Here is a 20856-nt window from a genome sequence, read left to right as displayed (position 1 = left end):
ATCTTCGCAGTCTCCAGCTTTAATATTCTTACTTGTATTCGAGCATAATCTAGTAGCTCCCATGAAGTAGTAGAATCTGCAACAGCCTTGAGAGTGGCCGACGGAGCCATAAGGCCTACTACTTTAGAGAAGCAATCCCTATTCCAGAAAACAAGGGGTAACCCATAACATCTCACCCACACTGTCTTGTGGCTCGGGTTGCTGTCAGCTGACCAAGGCTTGACACTCACAAACATAGTGTCAATCCAAACCTTATTAAGCTTGATAACATCCTCCATGTTCTCCCCTGCTCTTGGCGTAAGAAGCACGAGGTTATCTCCCAGGGACCTCACTTCAACCATGTTCATGCCCCCTTTCAATAACTCCTCCCCTAACTGGTCAACTCCCAAGTCATCTCTGAGCTTTCCCACAACGCTTCTTTCCATCCACGGTATGATACACCGTTCTGATTTAATGCTTTGGCCCTTCCACTGCTTTTGGAATTCACCTCTTACAGCATCGATATATGACCTGCTTCTGTTCCTCTCCACCCACTTCTCCTCCCTTAACTGTTGCGGCCTATACTTGTGTTTCAGGTTGTCTTCTTGCCCTGTGACATTCTTCCTCTCCCTGAACGGCTTCCTCCGAATCCTCCCCTCCACCCCAACTGGTTCAAGTTGTTGCCGACGGTATTTTGGTACATTCACAAAGAGCTTCTTATTCCTTAGATATATCTTATCCAGATCTCTCTCCAGATACCCTACATTCTCTACTTCGAGGAATCTTACAAACCCAAACCTCCTTCCCCATTTGTTTGGTTTTCGTGCGATGAACACCTCTTTCACTCTAGCCCATCTTTGAAACACCTTGAACATTTCAAGCTCACCATGATCATCTGGGAAGTTCGAGAAGAAAAAAAGTTGTAGATTCTTCATGCCGACCGGTGCTTCTTTCGTGTCGGTATTGTCATCCTCCGTCACCCGTCCTCCAACCTTCCTTCATGCCTTAAGAATTTCTTTCTTCAAGACCTACATAGTCTTGGAAAAGTTAATGTTCAAATCAATCATATGTCGTCCACACTCGTAATCATCTCGACCTGACATTAAAAATGTACAATGCGTGAGATGAGAGAAAGAAAGAAAAATATTTTAGATACTTAACTTACATGCCCTCTTTGGTTGCAATCAATTTACACCAAGTGGAAGTTGATAACAGTAAGGACTCAAATGAATGAATAACATTCTGCACAAATAATAAAAATCAGTTTTCTTTTTGTTTATTTCTCCTTGCCTCATATATCATCAGCTATTGGCTTCAACATTGATGGTTATGCAAATTCGCAACAAATTCAAACCAGAAATGGAAATACAATATTATTCTCCAAAGGTCGTTGGTAAGTATTTGATGGTTGTTTGGATTTGTTTATTGATTAGTTAGCCACTAAATATGACTATTTAGAAACTAAATAATTGGTAGTTAAAAGTTTGATTGCTAATTAGATACCAATTTAGAAACTATTTAACAATAATAGAAACTAATTTAGAAACCAATTTTTTTTTTAGCTTCTAAAATGGTCTCTAATTTAGTTATTATTGCAACTAATTATTTTAGTCTCTAAAAATTTGTTTCTATTTCATGTTTTTCTTGTAGTGAATCTAACCATGAGCAAAATTATTAGAAATCTACGATGTCCAAGATACACGGTTTTTCTTCATGTGTTTCAACTGCTCATATGATGTCTTCTCTTCATATATTGGACATGTTTAATGACCTTCACATTATAACCTGACAAGTTCCTATATGCAAGGAAGTCATTGATAGTATAAAATAATATTGCATGCAATCGGAAGAACTCATTCTTAAACGCGTCAAACACATCAATCCCTTCATTCCACAACAATTTCAAATCTTCAATCAATGGATTAAGATAAAAATCTGTCATTTTTAGGTTGTTTTGGACCAGAGATCATCATAGATAACATCATGTACTTGCACTACATACACAAAGCAGAAGATAAGTTGTAAATCACTAACAAAACAGACCATGAGTTATGATTACTACTTAAATTTCCAAAGGGATTCATTCCATCAGTTGTCAATCTAAGTGTTAAGTTTCTTGATTCTTTATCAATGTTCTTCCACTGCAAAGAATAAGCTAGATGACAAAGTAGTCCATCACATTTTCTATTATCTGCATGCCACCTAAGGTTTTGAGCGTCATTTGTATATGCAAACAAACGCTTAAGCCTTAGAATTATTGGAAGATAGCAAACAACCTTAGCAGGAGGACCTTCCTTTGTGAATTCATCAATTTCATCATTCTGAACAACTTTAACCTTATAACGTGGCAAACCACATTTGGGACATCTTCTTAAATCTTCATACTTATTTCTGTATAAATTACAATCATTAGGACATGAATATATTTTTTTATATTCCATACCCATCGGAAAAATAATTTTTTTTGCCTCATAATTTCAATTGGATAGTATTTCCTTCTGGAAGCATGTCCTTAAGAATTTGGAGCAATTATGTAAAGCTTTTGTCGGTCCATCCATTCATTGACTTCAAATTCATCAACCTTAACACTGTTGATAATCGTGTGAAGTTAGTTGAACCAGAATACAAATGAGTCTTTGCATCATTAGACATATTTTCAAAAATTGCATTAGCAAATGATTCTGCTCCCACATACGAATCATGTCTTCTAATCTACGTCCATTGAGAAATCAACTTTCTCTGAAGCTTCGCATAGACTTGGAAAGTCTAACAATTCACCATGCAACGTCCGTGTTGTATATACAATTTTTCAAAAATCCATCACACAAAAGATGTTCTCTAATTTCGGAAACACTCAATACCCTTCCATTCAAACAATTGACACAAGGACACCTTATTCTTACTCCATTATGATTACTAACAACATTATGTTGTGCAAACTGTAAGAATTCTTCGACCCTTTTTTCGTAAGCATCACTTATCTGTGGTGTATTAATCCAACTCCGATCCATAGAACTGGTAAACTAAGAAAATGTAAATCAAAATTGCCAAGGGTCAGACATTCCCGAACTTAGAATCAACGTGTTTAATATATACAAATTTTTTAATTAAATCAAAATTTTTGAGAGTCGTATACTCTGAGACTCGGAATCAACGTTTGAAATAAATAAAATACTATAACTAAATCAAATGTGTCGAGGGTCGGACACCCCCGGACTCAGAATCAAGGTGTTCAATAAATACAAATCCTATAACTAAATCAAATGCATCGAGGGTCGGACATCTCCAGACTCAGAATCAACGAGTTAAATACAAACATATACTAATCATTACTAATCAACACATACATACAAATATTTATTATAAAAATTAATTAAATAAATTAAAATACTAACTACTATAAATATAAATAATGCAAATATTTGTTATAAATTTAACTAAATAAATTAAAATACTAAATAATATAAATATACATGCAAAATAATTGTAAACATTAGAAAAACTTACTTAATCCATATTCACCCATACTCTTTCATTCAGGCTTCCCTCTACAAACGACATAGTACAAAGAAGTAGGTAATGAATTACGTAATGGAAAAACTGAGATGGGATCTTTGAATTCAATATCATCCTTGTTATTTCCTTCTTCATACACACCGATTAGGCTCCAACTTAGACTTCCTCTGGTGTAACCATGTCTACGATCTTTAAGCATAGGGAAGTCCAACTCAAATACAATCTCAGCTTTATTCCACACTTGCTCTGAAAACACTCCCTCCACTTTGCCTTCTAGATCACACCAAAGTATTGTGTTCCACCCTCTTTCTATGAAATTGCACACAGCACTGAACTGCATACTATCATTTATCAATACTCTCAACTTCAAATTCAATACCATGATACTTTTCATCACACGCCTTAATATAGAACAACATAACGCTATCTCTGGAAATTTGTTTCGAAACGAAAAATGAATCGATGATTCCCTGCGAAAGCCAAGCTGGTCCTCTTGCCTTCTAAGCTTTGGAAATAACAAACGGAAATCAGAATGCATAAGAGGATTAGGACTGCATACTTGGATGGCATTATTAGGACTTATGTATGCATAACACACATCAAGATATCGGCCATAACCACCAGTAATCATGGCCCTTGGAGACACCTCTGAGCTCAACTCTTGTTCAAAAGTTTGATATGCTCCATGCCCATAACCCACTAACACCTTAACTTTCCGCATTATGCTTATACTACCTGGTAGCTGATAAAGCCTTTCGCATCCCTTCAAGGACAACACTTCAAGCCCAACAAAATTTCCAATTGAAAATGGCAATTTCTCTATGTCTGTATTGTCTAAATGTACTCTCCTTATTTTCTCCATCTTTCCCAATACTTCTGGGAAACTCTCAAGACTGAAGCAACACCGAAGATTCAAAGTTTCTAGAGATGTCAACATGATGCTGGGTGCAAGAGTTTTCAACTTGGTGCACTCTTTAGCACTCAAGAAGCGAAGCTTATCAAGAAACCCAATTGATTCATCAATGTTAACCAAATTACAGCATTTATCGAGACGCAGAGTTGTTAAGAGTGGTGCTTCTTGTAGGCTCGGTAGATCGGTTAAGAACTTGCAATCTGCAAGGTTTATTACAGACAATGATTCCAACATCTGTAACATAGAAATCAAATGGGTCAAGTTATTATCTTTTAATTTAGAAACTCATGTTGAGAACTAAAACTTTTACAGATAAACATGCCTTTTTTGGTTTGAATATCTGAAGGCAACTTTCAGGCATAAGGAGTATCTCAAAACGTTTGGGATTGAAATCAGAAGGTAAAGATGGTGAAGGATAGCCACTCCAGTCTAGCACTCTCAAGCTATTTGGAAGATGCTCGGGGCCTGTAGAAAAGGTTGAATCTTCAATGATCAAAATTCTCAAGTTCTTCATTTTCTTGAAGGCTTTTCCATTCCATTGCACTTGTATGTTGTTGTACCCTTCAAGCTTTATGAATTCTATTTTATCAGATCCCTTATCCACAAAAACGTGCACTTAATTAGCATCCATGGATAAATATGTAATATTAAATCTAGCATGTATTCAATAAAATGGGTAAATTAATAAAGGGATGAAAGGAGAAAAAATAGCAGAAATGTTTATAATATCAACATACCGTATTTTCTTCCAAAACATGAACAATGTCCTCGTTAAACCATAATCTACTACGTCTGCCTGGCTCAAGTGTTGATTCCTGCCTTACAATTTCTTTACCTGTGTCTAGAATTAGGTCATGCATTCTCACAAAACCAGAAGAATCAATCTTTATGAGAGATCTGTCAACCAACACTCTCAAACCATCTTCTACATAAAAACCATGAGCTTCTAGAATTGGTGTGACATTGCCCAGTTCACCGGTATTGAAGAAACAAGCAATGTCCAGGAAAATTCCCTTCTCATTTTCTTCCAAACCATCATAGCTTACTTTAAGTATTTCATGAATCTTGTCATGAGGAATACTTTCATATTTATCTAATGCAGAACTGCACTGTTCTAAACTTTTTCCAAATAAGTGAGATCCTATAACTTCCAGAGCCAACGGAAGTCCACAAGCATAAGAAACTGCACGGTTGGAAATATTCATATAAGCTGGACCAACTTTTCCATTTTTGAAGGCATGCCAGTTAAACAATTCCAAAGCTTTTTCAACATTTAAAGGCTTAGCCTCATATAGGTTTACCACCCCATGAGCATCTAGCAAGTACTTGTCTCTTGTGGTGATGATGATTGCACTTCCAGAGCCAAACCAATCATGTCCCCCTGCAAGTACCTTTAACTGCTCTAATTTGTCAACATCATCAAGAACTAAAAGGACCTTCTTCTGTTGAAGTCTCCTTTTTATTATCTGTATTCCTCTATTCACATCTCTCACTTTAATAAATTCTTCGTTGAGTGTTTCAGAAAGTAGTATTTCTTGGAGTTGGACAATCCCATGCTTATTAATTGACTTTTCTCTAATGTCAGATAGAAAACACGAACCTTGAAAATGTCTAAAGAGAAAGTTATACACAGCACGAGCAATCGTGGTTTTACCTATACCCCCAATACCATAAATTCCTATCATGTTGACATCAGACCCATCTCCAAGGAGAGATTTCACTTCTTGCACTGCATACTCCAGCCCAATTGGATTATCAGCAACATGTAAAGGAATGTAATTTACCTTTTCAGATATCTCTTCAACAATCCTTTTGATAAACTCATATTCTGGTTGAGACCTATCCATTACAAGAAAACATGTCAACTAAAACTAAAGCATCATACTTTGTTTTTAGTTCATTCATTTCGATCAGAACTAATCACATAGAATTTTGCATCCATTTCTCAAATTTGATAGATCAGGATCCATACAATTTATTTGACTTTCCTTCCCTATCAGTATTAATACGAAAATTCTTAGCAAAAGGAAAGTTTATAAAATATATATATGTGTATTAAAAGAATAGTATGAAATACCCGTGATGGAAATGCCAGCCTGATAGATTAGCTGCTTCATGTAAAGCCTTCCTCCATTTTTGTGCCTTCTCATTGTCAGCGTCACTGTGGAACCTAGCTTCGTGTTTTGACAATGCTTCTGCATAAGTTCCAGTCTGATGTCGAACTTGTGATGGATCCACCTCATAAAATATTGGATAAATCGCTCGGCCTTCTTCCTTCGCGCATTCAAGTATCTTTACAAGTTCGTTTAAGCAATAGGTTGAAGATGCATAGTTTTTGGAGAAGACAAGGATGGAAATCATTGAATTTTGAATAGCGTGGAAAAGAGCAGGTGTAATATCTTCCCCTCTTTCAAGACCATCATCGTCTAAGAAAGTAACAATCCCCTTTTGGCACAACGAATGGTAGAGAGTATATGTAAACTGTGAACGAGTATCTTCACCTCTAAAATTTAGAAAGACATCATAAAGCCATGGATTCCTGGAGGAAGAGAAGGAAGGTGTGATTCTCTGTGCCATGATTTAAGAACTTCAAAAATAAGAAACTAGTAAAACAAGTTATTTTTGGAGTAAAACAAAGGTTGTTATGAGTGAGGAGCAATTAGCAAGTATTTGCTTTATATTGGACATGAAGTTCTGGAAAAACTTCTGACTATGATGTAGAAAAATCATCTCAAAACGCGTGAATGGATACGTTCAGGGATTCATTGACTTTGATGAAAGAACTCATACGACTGTGTATATATGACCATTATCAAACAATTTTGTGATACAAATACTTTCTGACTAATTTCATTATTAAAAAAATGGAGAGACCAATAATAATTAATTAATAAATAAACTTAAAAAATATCATTAATAAATAATAACCAGAGGTATTATATATTATTAATAACACTGAAGACGAAAACATTAATAAATAATCGTTGATACATCACCGTTAACATAAAACATAATTAAAATAAATATTTTATAACTTACCTAACATTATTCCTTTGAACTCTAAGGTGGTACTTTTACGCAAGGAGTATAACCAAATTGAAAATTTTTCCTTTAGACACAATATAATAAGTTACCAATGATTACTACAACGACAAATATTACAATCGGTGAATATGAAATTGTTTTGCCCTAAGTAACACTCCAACAACCAATTATTTAGTTTCTAAATTTGGTAGCAAAAACCTTGGTTGCTAATTAGATACTAATTTAGAAACTATTTAACAATAATAGAAAATAATAGAAACTAATTTAGAAACCAAATTTATTTTTAGTTTCTAAAATGGTCTCTATTTTAATTTTTATTATAATTAATTATTTTGGTATCTAAAAATTAGTTTCTATTTCATGATTTTCTTGCTGTGAACAGAGTACAGCCAGGGAGGCTTGTGCTACATCTCGCTTTGATTGTAGTATTCATGTAATGTAATATAATGTGGATTTAGTGATGTCTAGTAGCTGGAATACAGAGACACAAAGGTTATTTATGTTAAGATACACATGTTGACAATTCTAACCTTGAGAGTCTGGAGGTTAGAATCTGCTTGTTGAAGAACAAAACACACCTTGTGGAGCTGAGCTTGGGATGAGGGAGGAATGGGAACTCTATTGATTCAAAAAAAGAAGAGGACACAATTGAGAATCTGCAACCTTCCAAAAACTTAAGGAAGTTGTCAATTTTTAGGTATGGTGGGAAACAATTTCCAAATAGTTACTGGATAAGTCATTTTTGAATTTGGTTCATTAGTTTGAAAGATTTATCTCAGAAGAGTTCGACTTGTAGATGATAGCAGTCTCACTGCAAAAGGCATTGGCAGAGTTTTTTTTTTCAGAGACAAAGATGGCAAAGAAACAATCATTGATGAGGTTGTGTATGTGCCTGACATAAAGACAAACAAACCTGTTGAATTTAGGCCACCTGCTGCATAAAGGATTTGTTATGACAATGGAGAATAATAGCCTTAAGATGTTTGACAAAAATCACAAACTTGTCAAACAAGCAAATCTCTGAACTTAACTTTTCAGATTGGAATGAATATCATGAAGCATCAGAGTTTTGCTATAGTAAAGAATAAGGTGTGATAAGGTGAATTGTAATGGCATATTAGGTTTGGTCACCTCAACTTTAAGGACCTGTATCTATTCACAAACCACAAAATGGTTGAAGGATTGCTTCAGGTTGTAGTCCTGTATATTTCACATTTCCTTTCACAATTTGGCTTCGTTTCGGAGACATATTTAGTGGAAAAAAAGGCAACTAATGTATCAACTAATAAAATAGTAGATTAACATGTTTTTCAATATATCTCTTAATTTAAACAAGTCACTTAATTAGTTAATAGTATAATAATAGCTACTCATTCATAAATGCAATACAAGCTGTTGCAGTTTGTGATGAGGGAAAGACTAAAAAATTATTGATCGACAAACTAACGAAGAAGAAAAATGTTGATAAAATATCTTATTAATACGCGTTTCATGACTTCATTATCATTATTTAGTCATTGGCAAAAGCTAGCAGCAGTTGAATCCATTCATCTTTGTCCTACCATGGCATTAGAACTTGTTGGTGGTGCTCTTCTCTCTGCTTTCCTTCAGGTTGCATTCGACAAGCTTGCTTCTCCTCAAATTCTCGATTTCTGTCATGCAAGAGAGCTTGATCAAAAGCTGCTCAACAAGTTGGAAATCAAGTTGCACTCCATCCATTCTCTGGCTAATGATGCATAGCGAAAGCAGTTCACTGATCCACATGTCAGAAACTGGCTGCTTAAGGTCAAAGATGCTGTCCTTAATGCAGAGGATCTCTTGGATGATATACAAAAGCTATCCAAAAGACAAGATGTTGAATCTGAATCTCAAACCTCAGGCTGTACTTGCAAGGTACTCAATTTCTTTAAATCTTCTCCTATTACTATTAGTTCCCTTAACAAGGAAATTGAGTGTAAGATGGAACAAATCCTTGACAATTTAGAATTTCTCTCAAGCCAAAGGGGTGATCTAGGATTGAAAACAGCTACCGGTGTAGGATCTAGGTTGAGTAATGAACTGCCACAAAAATCACAAACATCTTTGGTTGTTGAAACTGATATCTATGGCAGAGATGATGATAAAGAACTGGTCTTTAACTGGATGACATCTAACAAAAACAATAGTAATCAACCATCAATACTCTCCATCGTGGGAATGGGCAGAGTGGGTAAGACCACTCTTGCTCAACACGTATTCAATGACCCGAGGGTGGATGAGGCTAAATTTGTGGTCAAAGCCTGGGTTTGTGTTTCAGATGAATTTGATGTTTTCAAGATATCAAGAGCAATTCTTGAGGCTTTTACTAGATTAACTGATGATAGTAGAGATCTGGAGATGGTTCACAGAAGATTGAAGGAAGAATTGACAGGGAAGAAATTTCTTCCTGTTTTGGATGATGTTTGGAACGAAAACCAACCTAAATGGAAGGAAGTGCGGAAGCCCCTTACTTTTTGGGGTCCAAGGGAGTACGATTCTTGTGACGACACGTAGTAAGGAAGTTGCTTGTACCATGCTGTCAGAAGAATACTCCCTAAAGCAATTACAGGAAGATGATTGTTGGAATTTGTTTGCTAAACATGCATTCCGAGATGATGATACTCCACTAATTCCAGAGTGCAGGGAGATTGGCATGAAGATTGTTAAAAAATGTAAAGGATTACCTCTCGCCTTGAAAACAATGGGAAGTATGTTATACAACAAATCATCTATTTCAAAATGGAAATCTGTGTTCCAAAGCGAAATATGGGAATTTTCAAAAGAGCGTTGTGATATTATTCCCGTTTTAGCATTGAGCTATATCCACCTTCCTTCCAATCTCAAGGTATGTTTTGCTTACTCTGCCTTATTCCCCAAGGATTATGAGTTTAAAAAGAATAATTTGATTCAGTTGTGGATGACTGAAAATTTCGCCCACTGTCATCAACATAGTAGGACTCCAAAAGAAGTTTGCCAACAATATTTCAATGATCTACTATCAAGGTCCTTTTTCCAACAACCAAATGGAAATAAAGAAGTATTTTTTATGGATGACCTTCTACATGATTTGGCAAAATATGTTGGTGGGGGCATTTACTTTAGGTGCGAACTTGATCAAGCAGAAAAGGTACAAAAAGTAACTCGTCATTTTTCAGTTGAACTTGGATACAATCAATATTTTGATGGGTTTGGAACTTTATGTAATACAGAAAGGTTACGTACATAATTGTCAAAACCTAAGAGCCAACATGATTTTCGGTGGAGTTGGGGTATGAAAATGTCCATACATGAATTGTTCTCCAAGTTTAAGTTCATACGTATTCACTACAAGAAAACAGCCAAATAGCTTCCAAATTTCTGCGTGGGCCATTTTCGGACGCTACTATCGTCGGCCAAAATGCGAGAAACCCAGGCAAAAATGGAAATTGACGCAAAGCGGACGCACTTATGGATTTAATGTTTTTTTTTAAAACAGTCCAGTTTGCGTCGGCATGCGTCGGCTGCGTCCCACGCATATGCGTCGGATTTGCGTCGGCCACGGCCCACGGATATGCGTCGGCCACGGCCCACGCATATGCGTCCGTCACAACCCACGCAAAGCCCACGCATGTTTATATTTTAGGATTTTAAAATTATTAATTTAAATTTATTTAATGTATAACAAATATTTTAATATTTAATTTTTTATTGTATTTATTTTAAAATTATTTCTTTAATATTATAATAAATTATTTCTTTATCAAATTTTAATATAAATTAGTTAAATTAAAATTATTAAATTAATTAAGTGTTTGATTTAAAATTAATTTAGTAAAAGAAAAGATCTATTCAAAATAATTTAAATGTTATATAAAATATTTTATTATTTTAAAAATTATTTATTTTAAATTTATTTTATTTATATATTGTCATAAATATTTTTTTTAAATTATGATATAAATTAGTTAAATTATATTTATTAAATTGAGGAAGTGTTTAATTTTGAAATTATTTAAATGAAGTTATCTCAAAAAGTTTATAATGATTTGAAAACATGTAGAAAAATAATAATTAATTAAAAAATAGTAAAAGAAAAGTAAAAAAAAATGCGTATTTAAATTTTGTAAATATTATATAAAATATACATAAATTTAAGAATATAAATTCAAGATGAAAATTTTGTAAATATTATATAAAATATACATAAATTTAAGAATATAAATTCAAGATGAAGTAATTAATTAGTGCAAATGGTAATGGATGTATTTAAAAATAGAGAATAAATTTTATCTAAAAATGTTTTATTTGGTTTAAGAAAAAAAAGGTAGATAAAACTTTTAATTAGTAACTTAAATACATTTAAATTAATATTATTTTAGTATTTCATTTTGTTTTATATCTCCCTTTTCTCTTAAATGGTAAAATCTCATAAGTCCATTTGACATGCCTTGTCACTAATTCACTGCAGGCTTCCTAAAATTTGGACATGTGCCAGATGGATCCACCAATGAGGTATTAATATATTTAAATATTTATTGGTGTCTTTTATTTTATAATTATAAGCAGACAAATTCATTAACTTAAAATTATTTATTTCAGGCGTTAGATTATGGAAGTGGTGCTCCATCACCTAATCAAGTAATAGGATCAAGTGCTAGAAGCAAAACTGATTAGGGATATATGTTTTAATTTTAAATTTGATTAGGGATGTATGAACTTTTGAACAATTATGTGTTGTAATTTTAAACTTGATTAGGGATGTATGAACTTTCTATGTACTTTAATTTTCAATTACATATAAACTTTTGAACATGATTATGTGTGTTTTAATTTTCAATGAAATGAATGGATGATTACAACTTTATACATTATTTTATTTTATTATGAAAAAGTGGTAGTTAAATTTTATAATTGTATAAAACATATTATAAAAAAGATTATAAAAAAATGGTGGTTAAATTTTATTTATTCAGAATTAAAATTACGTCAGTTAAAAATGCCATTACTTACGTATATTATGGCGCCAGAATCTTCTTCAATGAATGTAAATTGCGACAGTTATAACTGACACTACTTACGTATATTATGATGTCAGAATCTTCTTCAATGAATGTAAATTGCGATAGTTATAACTGACACTACTTACGTATACTATGGTGTCAGAATCTTCTTCAATGAATGTAAATTGCGACAGTTATAACTGACACTACTTACGTATATTATGGTGTCAGAATCTTCTTCAATGAATGTAAATTGCGATAGTTATAACTGACACTACTTACATATAAAAACCGCCACTATTTACACTATGTTTAAAGTGGCGGGTGTTGCGGCGGGTAGCGTAAAACCGTCACATTAAACTTTGTGGCGGCCAGTTCTATGGCGGTTTGACAAACCGCCACAAGCGTATATTGTGGCGGTTATAAACGCCAGTTTATACGAAAATAACCGCCACAATATACACTTTTTTTTGTAGTGATATGTGTGCAATGGCTGAATGAACTAGGATTTTTATTTTGATATCCATTATAATTTTAAAGATGTTATTCCTCATAAATGAAGCATAAGATCATCTTAAAGAATTAGCGAAAATGTATATGATACAAACATATTAAGACTAAGGGCGTGAGTAAGTAACTTATTCTTAATTCTTAAATTAATACAATATCCAAAGTGTTTCAAAGTTGACTACATGCTCTATAAATGTAATTGTTATAGTTATTGAGTATGATCTCTAAAAGAAATTAATGTTTTCCAACCGAAGCACATAATAATGTAGTAAGTTGTAAGTAACGAGATGACAGATATGCAATATTCTTTATAAGTGTGTTAATATAGTTTCCCAATGTTCGCCTGATAGCGAGAGCCGAGGGAGAAGCACGAAGACGAGAAGTACCCCAGTCAAGCACCCAACAACCTGCCCGACCGAGGGAAAAAGACGAAAACTTCAATAGTTCTCTAGGTTCCATCTCCCCAACAGGAACAAGTTAATAACCCTAGTCCATTGTCAAGGTAAGAGTTGAACTAAGAAGTGCATTGTAAAGGCTGAAAGAGAGTATCATAAGCAATTTGAGAAATATGAGTCATTTCGTGATAGTTATAGAATTAACTTAGAATCATGGAATATAGTTGATTATTAGATTTTGGATTATAAGTTAGAAGGGATTATAAGTTAGATTTAACCAATACACCAAGCAAATTCTTTAGTATTATTATGATTTTAATTATACTTATTATTATTAACAATATTAATAATATGAATATAATATTAATAATATGAATATAATATTAATAATATGAATATAATATTAATAATATGAATATAATATTAATAATATTAATATAATATTAATAATATTAATATAATATTAATAATATTAATAAAATATTAATAAAATATTAATAATAATAAGTATAATAAAAATGATAATATAGCCAAAGAACTTGTTTGGTCTAGTGGTTAATGTTTCCTTGATCACTGGAATATTAATTGGTTAATATGGAATATACAATACTTATGAGCTAACGTAAACATAATTATCCTTCTCGTTCTTAATGTAACAATTTTTTATGATTATTAATTAATCAAATTTAAAATTCAGCCATTGTATCACACTGTTATTGCAGTAGACTAGGCATGATTTTTTAGAAGCAAGAGTATTTCCAACTAAAAAATTCTATATTATTTGAAGTACTAGTTTCATTTAAGAAATAAAAATAAGAAAGCTAGATGAACGAGTGGGTGAAGTTTCATACCGATCAAGTAATCACATGAAGAAGTTCTTCCCTCTCATTTCCATTTTCATTATTTGATCCATCAACTTCAATCTAGCAGTTATACCAAGTTATATTTCAATACTCAGGAGAAAGTTGTGCATACAAATTTTTGAAATAATTAAATATACCAAATTCTAGTTAGATACTGTTTTACTAACTAAAACTTATTTGATTATAATGTGTTTAATATTATTTGTCTCTAATGTGTTTAACATATTCAATATAGTAAATAAGTATCTGTCATCTCTACATGTTTAATGAATTTCATTTTATACTCTAAAGAGTGTACTGAAAATTCATTTCAAAAGTAACTTAGAAGAACAGTACATTTCCTTCAAACATACTGTAGCCATCTTTCTAGTTTAATTCATTCTCGTTTTCCTTCAAACATATTATGAGGTCTTTGTTACAGGGTGTTATAATAACAACTGTATTTTCTTCAAGGATGTTGTTAGGGGTATTTGGATTCATTATGATGGGGTTGTTATGCAGTGTCTATTCTTTGTAATGGTTATTGTGCTGTTTGATATTATAGGAGGCTAATCAAGAACTTTTAATGCTGATGTGTATAATTTAACCTGTCAGGAATATCAAACATGGCTTACATTTTAAGAAATACTTTAACCTGAGAATTCTATTCGACACTTGGAGATTCATTCGCACAATTTGAGGGATTGTCCAATCAGTTATGTTATGCATTTGTTACTTCTGCAACATTGTTTAAGAACTGGTTTTCTGTCCTGCATTATCTGATGCTTCGTAAACACAGTGGATATTTCTTTTCTTTAGTTAACATATTTGAATGCAGAATATGCTTGGGTGGCACCACTATTTTGATCACAGGTAGTGATTGTACAACTAAAACAATACCTTAATCAAAAGTTCTAAATAAATGGCACAATTCGATGTTGGTTTGATATTCAAGAAAGAATAGAGATTTTAAAAATAAGAAAGAGCTCAAACCGAGAATGTAATACTAGCCATTTGCAAGTGTTATCAGTAAACATAAAATAGAATATCAACGTTGGTTTCATCGTAATGCTAACCCTGCACATGCTCTGCCCAGTCAAAATTGATGAGAAAGAGAAGAATCTTTCAGTTATTTAACTATTTCTTTACTTAGTTAAGTTGTTTCATGCACTCTGTCATCTTAAATATGTAAACTTTACCAGAATATATAAAATTCCAACAAAGAAAAAACATGTAGTGTTAGATTATTCTACAAAGATTAAAGGTTGGATTGTTCCTATAAAAATTATTTTAATATCATGAAAAGAATTATAAACTTCTGCATTGATGGACAACAGCTGTGAACGTTTGTGTTGACTGGTGAAGTAAAGCATCATTCATAACAAAACATCTTCTTACACTCTTCTCATCATCACTCAGATCTCTCCACTCACTCTTTTCCATTCACATTTTCTACCATGGCTGCTGAAATGATTAGCGGTGCTCTTGTGTCCACATTCGTTGAGAGGACCATTGACAATTTGGCTTCTCGTTTTGGAGACATATTTCGTGGAAAAAAAGCCAACAAGAAGCAGCTAAGCATTTTGAAGGTGAAGCTCCTAGAAGTTGATGTTGTGGCTGATGATGCAGAACAGAAACAGTTCACAGATCCACGTGTCAGAGATTGGCTTCTCGCAGCCAAGGGTGTGGTGTTTGATGCAGAGGATCTCTTGGATGAAATAGATTTTGCACTCTCCAAAAGCCAAGTGGAAGCTCAGTCCCAGAGTACTGCTAAAAAGGTACTGAATTCCCTCAAATCTTCTTTTGTCAGTTTCTTTAAAGAAAATGAAATTGAAACAAGGATAGAACAAGTCATTGAAGACTTAGAAGATCTTGCAACCCGCAGCCATGTTCTAGGTTTGAAAAAGGCTGATGCTGTTGGGGTCAGATCTGGTAGTAAATTATCATCAACATATTTGCCAAACGAAAGTGAGATTTATGGCAGAGAAGATGACAAACAATTTGTCTGTAACTGGGTCACATCTGACACTCAAAACAACCTATCTATACTTTGTATTGTGGGAATGGGAGGGGTGGGTAAGACCACTCTTGCCCAACATGTATTCAATGACCCAAGGATGGATGAGGCAAAATTTGATGTAAAAGCTTGGGTTTGTGTTTCAGATGAATTTGATGTTTTCAAGGTATCAAAAGTAATTCTTGAGCATGTTACTACATCTACTGATGACAGTAGAGATACAGAGATGGTTCACAAAAAATTGAAAGAAAAATTGACAGGAAAAAAGTTTCTTCTTATTTTGGATGATGTTTGGAACGAAAACCAATCTAAATGGGAAGAAGTGAAGAAGCCCCTTGTTTTCGGAGCTCAAGGGAGTAGGATTCTTGTGACTACACGTAGTAAGCAAGTTGCTTCTACCATGCGGTCAGAGGAACACTCCTTAGAACAATTAGAGGAAGATCATTGCTGGAAGTTGTTTGCTAAACACGCATTCCGAGATGATAATACTCAACCAAATCAAGAGTGCAGGGAGATTGGCATGAAGATTGTTAAAAAATGTAAAGGACTACCTCTTGCCTTGAAAACAATGGGAAGTTTGTTATACAACAAATCATGTTTTTCAGAATGGCTAACTGTGCTCCAAAGCGAAATATGGGAATTTTCAAAAGAGGGCTGTGATATTATTCCTGCTTTAGCATTGAGTTATATCCACCTTCCTTTCCATCTGAAGGTATGCTTTGCTTATTGTGCCCTATTCCCCAAGGATTATGAGTTTAAAAAGAAGGATCTGATTAAGTTGTGGATGATTGAAAATTTCTCCCACTGTTGTCAACATAGTAGGACTCCAGAAGAAGTTTGCCAACAATACTTCAATGATCTACTATCAAGGTCCTTCTTCCAAGAACTAGATGAAAATAGAGAAGAATTTGTCATGCATGACCTTCTACATGACTTGGCAAAATATGTCGGTGGAGGCCTATACTTCATTTGCGAACTTGATCAAAGAGAAAATGTACAGAAAGTAACTCGTCATTTTTCATTTGAACTTGGTTACGCAAGATGTTTTGATGGGTTTGGAACATTATGTAATACAGAAAGGTTACGTACATTTATTCCAAACGAGAGGAGGAAAGTGCACCATCTCAACCGGAGGTGGGGTATCAAAATGTCGATACATGAATTGTTGTCCAAGTTTAAGTTCTTACATATCTTATCTCTGTCTTATTGTTCTAACCTTGAAGAGTTACCTGACTCTGTCGGCAATCTTGAGCATCTACGTTCCATAGACCTTTCCGATACTGCAATAAAAAGAATAACTGAAAAAATATGTTTACTCTCCCAGTTGCAGATACTGAAGTTGAACAGCTGTACACATTTGGAGGAGTTGCCCTCAAATTTGCATTTACTCACCAATTTGTTACGGCTTGAATTTATACACACTAACGTGAGAAAGGTGCCACCGCATTTGGGAAAACTGAAGAATCTAAAAGTAGTAATGAATTCTTTTGATGTTGGCCATGGCAGGGAATTGGGTATTCAAAATATTGGAGAGCTTAACCTTGAGGGAAGTCTATCAATTGAGGACCTAAAGAATATTTCGAATTCCCTGGATGCATTACAAGCGGATTTGAAGAATAAATCACACCTTGTGGAGCTGACCTTAAATTGGGGGTGGAGTCGAAACTCAATTGATTCTAAAAAAGATGAGGACGTAATTGAGAATTTGCAACCTTCCAAAACTCTAAAGGAGTTGACAATCCGTAACTATGGTGGGAAACGATTTCCAAATTGGTTACTAGATAATTCACTGTGGAATATGGTGCACTTAGCGTTGGTGGGATGTGAATCTTGCGAACGTTTGCCTCCCCTTGGACTGTTGCCGTTTCTCAAGGTCTTGAATATTACAAATCTTAATGGGATAGTTAGTATTGATGGTGATTTTCATGGTAACAACTCTTGTTCATTTAAATCCCTTGAAACATTGGAGTTCTGCTATATGAGTCGATGGGAAAAGTGGGACTGCCAAGCTGTGACAGGTGCTTTTCCACGTCTGCGAAGGCTTTCCATAGCATATTGTTACGAGTTTAAAGGACAGCTGCCAAGGCAAGTTGTTTCTTTGGAAAGACTACAAATTGAATACTGCAGAGAACTTGAGGCTTCAGCTCCTAGGGCTCTACATTTAAATCTAGGTAAATGTGGAAAGCTGCAGTTGGAGTGGGCTACAATGAAAAGGCTCACAATGAAAGAATCACCATTGCTGGAAATTGGTAGGTCCGACACTCTTGAAGAGTTGCAAATTGATTCACCCGAGGAGTCAATCGATGATGACTCTTTCTCTCTACTCACCTTTCAAATGGATTTGTTCCCAACACTCAAGAAGCTTCATCTCAGCTGGTTTCGTAATCTAGAGATGATTTCACAGAGCTTCATCCATAATCATCTAGAAGAGTTGACACTCGAGAATTGTTCTAAATTTGAATCATTTCTTGGAAGTATGCATATGCTGCTTCCATCTCTCAAGAGGTTATGCATAAAAGGCTGTCCAAGAATTAAGTCATTCCCTGAGGGAGGTTTTCCACCAAATCTCGACACTCTGACAATAGAAGGCTGTTCAGTACTTGAGTCATTCCCTGACGGAGGTTTTCCATCAAATCTTAAGACTCTGACAATACAAGGTTGTTTAGTACTTGAGTCATTCCCTGACGAAGGTTTCCCATCAAATCTCCAGACTTTAAAAATAAAAGATTGTCCAAGACTTAAGTCGTTTCCTCACAAAGGTTTCCCATCAAATGTCCAGAGTCTGACAATAGAAGGCTGTTCAGTACTTGAGTTCTTCCCTGACCAAGGTTTCACATCAAATCTCAAGAACCTGACAATCGATAATTGCTCTAAACCTCCTGACTCACTGGAAGTTGTTTTCACACACAGTTATTCTTTGGAAAGCTTGTGGATTAAAAACCTAGATGCAGAATGTTTTCCAGTTGAAGGTTTGCTTCCACTCTCTCTTACTTCTCTAACCATCGCTGATTGTCCAAATCTAGAAAAACTGGACTACAAGGGTCTCCATCAACTCCCATCCCTTAAGGAATTGAATCTTAGATATTGCCTCAACCTCCGACGCTTACCGGAGGAGGGTCTTCCCAAATCAATTTCCTATCTTGAAATTCTTGCTTGTCCTTTGCTGGAACCGCGTTGCCAAGAAGGAGGCGAAGACTGGGAAAAGATTGCGCACATTCAAAGACTGGATATACATCGTAATGATATCTATTTTGATTGATGCATTTGTTGGGTTAGTTATTTTGTTTTTGTTTAGAATGTGTATCAACTACTTTCCCCTTCCTCTTTTGCTGCTATTCTGCATTACCTTTTAACAATTCATTCCTTTTCCTTTTAACACTATAATTTCTACTGCAAAGTTTCGCCTCAGCACAAATGCTTCCAACTTGTATCAATAAACATTTTTTTATACTTTGTTGCGGTTAATGTATCAGCTTGATATGTTTTGTCTTCATTCATATTACAAAAATGGAAAATAAAAAATGTATGTTAAGTAACGATAAATAAAAGATATAATAATTTTAAAATTTACGAAGACAAAGCAATAAACTATGCGACTATAGTTTAGCTAATGACTTGTATAGAGTGAATAAAGTTTTGTTTCAGATAACATATAAGTATCCTATGTTGTTCAAATTTATTTTTGTAATAGTTAGATTGTGCTCCAAAGTGCACCAAATCAAACAATAGAAGTCAGTGTTAGAGTTGCATGACTTGTAGACAAAATTTAGTGAAGAAGTCATGTATTACGAAAACAACTCTTCTATAATGATATTTTGTAAAGAAATCGTTATATTAAACTATGTCGAACAGAAAGTCCAGAAGTTAGCATCAGTTTATATTCTAACTATGTCAATATTTTAACTAAGTTATTGGTCCAAAATATGAACTCACTTTATTCATAACTAGTCTCACTCAAACAACATATTGATCATCTTTATTTTTTTTAAAGATGTCCACTTGATTTAAATTAAAAAAAGTAATATTGATTTTTTTTTTAAAAAAAGAGTATGAAATTAAGCAATAAAAAAAATAGAGGAATGAAATTGAATTAAAATAGTAATTTAACCAAATTTTATTATTGTTAAATATTTTTATAAAAGAACTGACAAAAAAACAAGTAAATATATACTTAAAAATAAATAGAAAAACTGTACCGTTAATACTTAATAATTCTTACAGACATTGTTATTTATTAGTATTAGTATTAGATTCCATTTGGTTTTTTATTCCACAGTTTTTCTCTTCACTTCAATTTAAACAGCGAGAGTGAAGTGAACATTTTTGTGGAAACTATCTTACTAGTGATGAATCCCTAATAGCTGTATGAAACTGCTGTAGTGAGTTAGTGGGAGATGACTGCTATTTTGAAGATTTCAAATACAATTCCTTAAAGTATTTATACTACACATAAAATGAAAAAATAATCCAAATTTAAGACATTAATAATTTGAGTAAATAAAGCGTGGGCAACTCTCCATAACAGAGGCAGAACAAAGCAAGAACTTTGTGATACAAAAAGTACTTTGTCAGAGTTTTTGACGTAAACTGTAGCAGAATATATAAAATTCCAACAAAGAAAATACATGTAGTGTTAGATTAT

The 20856-nt window shown here is 33.8% G+C and overlaps 3 protein-coding genes, 1 long non-coding RNA gene and 1 pseudogene across 4 annotated transcripts; 4 read left to right on the top strand and 1 right to left on the bottom strand.

Annotated features, from left to right (window-relative positions):
- Positions 1–3427: 3427 nt before the first annotated feature.
- Positions 3428–7078, bottom strand: LOC150023391 (TMV resistance protein N-like). The gene is made up of 4 exons (XM_090297364.1): positions 6486–7078; positions 5146–6247; positions 4731–5003; positions 3428–4642 (listed from the first exon to the last, which is right to left on the bottom strand). Exons 1-4 carry the CDS (start codon positions 6983–6985, stop codon positions 3512–3514), a joined length of 3006 nt encoding a protein of 1001 aa, XP_090153490.1. The 5' UTR covers positions 6986–7078; the 3' UTR covers positions 3428–3511.
- Positions 7079–8972: 1894 nt separating this feature from the next.
- Positions 8973–9985, top strand: LOC150023390 (putative disease resistance RPP13-like protein 1; annotated as a pseudogene).
- Positions 9986–10004: 19 nt separating this feature from the next.
- On the top strand, positions 10005–10697 carry LOC150023389 (putative disease resistance RPP13-like protein 1). Its single transcript, XM_090297828.1, has one exon. The coding sequence runs from the start codon at positions 10005–10007 to the stop codon at positions 10695–10697; it is 693 nt and encodes a 230-aa protein (XP_090153954.1).
- Positions 10698–11864: 1167 nt separating this feature from the next.
- Positions 11865–12314, top strand: LOC150023388 (uncharacterized). The gene is made up of 2 exons (XR_016517390.1): positions 11865–11962; positions 12050–12314. It is a non-coding gene; the product is annotated as an uncharacterized LOC150023388 (long non-coding RNA).
- A 3228-nt stretch (positions 12315–15542) lies between these two features.
- On the top strand, positions 15543–19692 carry LOC137824701 (putative disease resistance RPP13-like protein 1). Its single transcript, XM_068630373.2, has one exon. It carries the CDS (start codon positions 15655–15657, stop codon positions 19471–19473), a length of 3819 nt encoding a protein of 1272 aa, XP_068486474.2. The 5' UTR covers positions 15543–15654; the 3' UTR covers positions 19474–19692.
- Positions 19693–20856: the final 1164 nt, after the last annotated feature.

Source organism: Phaseolus vulgaris, chromosome 11 (genome assembly GCF_051622355.1).
Source record: "Phaseolus vulgaris cultivar YP4 chromosome 11, ASM5162235v1, whole genome shotgun sequence".
Classification (NCBI taxonomy): domain Eukaryota; kingdom Viridiplantae; phylum Streptophyta; class Magnoliopsida; order Fabales; family Fabaceae; genus Phaseolus; species Phaseolus vulgaris.
This window is presented reverse-complemented; position numbering and strand designations above follow the sequence as displayed.